The sequence below is a fragment of the Hordeum vulgare genome, chromosome 4H (assembly GCF_904849725.1).
Source record: "Hordeum vulgare subsp. vulgare chromosome 4H, MorexV3_pseudomolecules_assembly, whole genome shotgun sequence".
Taxonomy (NCBI): domain Eukaryota; kingdom Viridiplantae; phylum Streptophyta; class Magnoliopsida; order Poales; family Poaceae; genus Hordeum; species Hordeum vulgare.
The window spans coordinates 538,342,849-538,345,290 of record NC_058521.1 but is presented as its reverse complement, the minus strand read 5'-3'; the positions used below and the strand labels follow the sequence as shown (position 1 = coordinate 538,345,290).

Genomic DNA, 2,442 nt, shown 5'->3' with positions numbered 1-2,442 from the left:
GGACGAGCAGGATATGAGAGAGTCGAAGGAAGACGATAAGGAGTAGTTTATCGTTTATTTATTTATTATGTATGTTTTATCTATCTCCCATGAGTATTTTATATCTATGCAATGCTATCCTTTGTATTATTATTTATTTAAATTTATCTATGTCATCTTGTTTTTGAGTAGAATCTGTATCACACATTCTAAATTTTAGCGCTTTTGCTGGAGCGGTGCCGGTGCGGCGCACGCGCAATTTTTCTCAGCGGCCGTTGGAGCCAGCGCTCTTCGACTCGCAAAAAATTGATATTTTGACACTGTAAACTTATTTTAACACGTTGCACGGTTGCACGCGTGTTGGAGATGCTCTAAAACGAGCATACAAGAAGACCGACGCCAACTCCTTGATACCGGCAGTAACGAGGCCCACTGGCGAGCGATTAACCGTCGAAGCATTGGTTCTCTGGATAATAGACAAACAGTCTTGGAAAAACAGCCCTAGAAAATTCTCGCCGGATTGTACGCGCTGACCGTAGATGGCGTCGTTGGATTGGGCGTCCTATTTTTGTGCATCTGAAAAACCTCTTCATCGCTGCCACGCACGAAAAGTTATTTCGATGCTGTAATTTTTTTTAGCTTGCGCGTGTGTTGAAGATGCTCTAAGCCATGCAATTGACTCGATTTAGTCCGATTACAGTCACAATTGGGATAGCATAGCTTGCTCCATGTGTCGCGCTTTGCTTAAAGAAGATGCGTGCATGGCTGGTAGATGGAATCCGGGTGGGTTTCGGATCCGCAGAAGGAAAAAAGTTGATCCATAGCCTAGTCGAAAACGAGCTCCCGCATCAATATATACGTACGCATCCATGCAGAGAAATGTGTTTGTCTAGCTAGAGCTCAACGCCTCAACCCTAGCTCCCTCCACGCCTTCCTCGATCGATCTCGTCTCCTTCCACCTCCGATCCATCGCGCACCCCGGCCGGCAACCAGTCCTCGAGCGCCATGGTGGCCGGCAAGCGACCAGCTGCCGTCCTCGACGCCGGCCACGTGACGCATCAAGAACCAGAAGCAACCTTCTGCAAGAGGAGGCGCGTCCGCATCGGCACCACGACGGCCTTCGAGTTCCAGGACACGCCCTGCCTCGGCGAGGGCAGCTTCGGCGCAGTCCTCAAGGCGCGCCACCGCGTCACCGGCAAGACCGTCGCCATCAAGGTCCTCCGCTCCACCGACGATCCCGCCGTCGCCAACAGAGAGATCGAGGAGGAGGCCGGCTTCCTCGAGGCCTGCGCCCCGAACCCTTACGTCGTCGGCACCCGTGGACTCTTCCGCGACCCGATCACCCGCAACCTCTGCCTCGCCATGGACTACGTCGGGCCGAACCTCCGCGCCTTCCTGTCCGAGAGGCCGCCGCTCCCGGAGGCCATCGTGAAAGGCTTCATGTGGCAGCTCCTGACCGGCACCAGCAAGATGCACATGCATCACATCATCCACCGCGACATCAAGCCGCACAACATCCTCGTCGGCGAAGGAGGAAAGATCCTCAAGATCTGCGACCTCGGGCTAGCCATGTCCTTGGAGACCGCCAAGTTGCCGTACAAATTTGCTGGCACCATGCCCTACATGGCGCCCGAGATCCTCCTGGGCAAGCCGGACTATGCCGAGCGCGTCGACACGTGGTCGCTGGGATGCGTCATGGCCGAGATGCTAACCGGCGAGATGCTGTTTAAGGCCGACAAAAAGGACGACAGGATCGCCCAGCTCTCGGCTATCTTCCGCGTTCTTGGGTTACCTTGGCCGGAGTTCGTCGCGGCCAAGGCGCAGCAGGAGCAGCACAACACGCTGGGAAACCTCTTCCCCCGGGAGACCTTGTCCCAGGACGGCTTCCAAGTCTTGAAAGGGCTTCTCGAGTGCAACCCAGCTAAGCGGCTCACGGCGGCCGCTGCGCTCCAACTCCCGTGGTTCGCGCCCAAGCTCCACACCGACGACGACGTGCCAGAGCTGCCGTCAAGAAGGAACGTACTGCGGATCAAGATCGTTCAGACGGGGACACTGAAGAAGAAGACTGTGCTGCGGATCAAATTCGCTCCGGCGACACCCAAGAAGAACGTCGGGCAGATCAAGGTCACCCCGCCAGCGATGCCAGGAACGAAGAAGAACCTGCAGCGGATCAAGGTCATCCCACCAGCGACACCAACACCATAGATGAAGAACGTGCTCAAAATACAACTTGCGGTTTGGAACAAGCCATGTAGCTGTGTAGCTAGCTATATCTAGATGCTTTTGCTTGCATGTGTGCTTGTGCAAATCATAGCATGCGGAGCTCCACGTACTTTGGTGATTGTCTTTCTTCTGACCTTTTGAAACCTTGTGTACTGTTCATTTGGAAAGGGCTTGTCGTCCTTGTCCATCTAGCTGTGTATGTATTCCAATTGCTTGAAGATAATGTCGAGCATATGTCGT

The 2,442-nt window shown here is 54.0% G+C and overlaps 1 protein-coding gene across 1 annotated transcript; it reads left to right on the top strand.

Moving 5' to 3' along the window:
- The first annotated feature begins 984 nt into the window (after positions 1-984).
- On the top strand, positions 985-2,184 carry LOC123447728 (putative cyclin-dependent kinase F-2). The gene has a single exon (XM_045124369.1). It carries the CDS (start codon positions 985-987, stop codon positions 2,182-2,184), a length of 1,200 nt encoding a protein of 399 aa, XP_044980304.1.
- The last annotated feature ends 258 nt before the right edge of the window (positions 2,185-2,442 follow it).

Coding starts and splice junctions, on each gene's coding strand:
- LOC123447728 (XM_045124369.1), top strand. CDS start 985: ATGGTGGCCGGCAAGCGACCAGCTGCCGTCCTCGACGCCGGCCACGTG.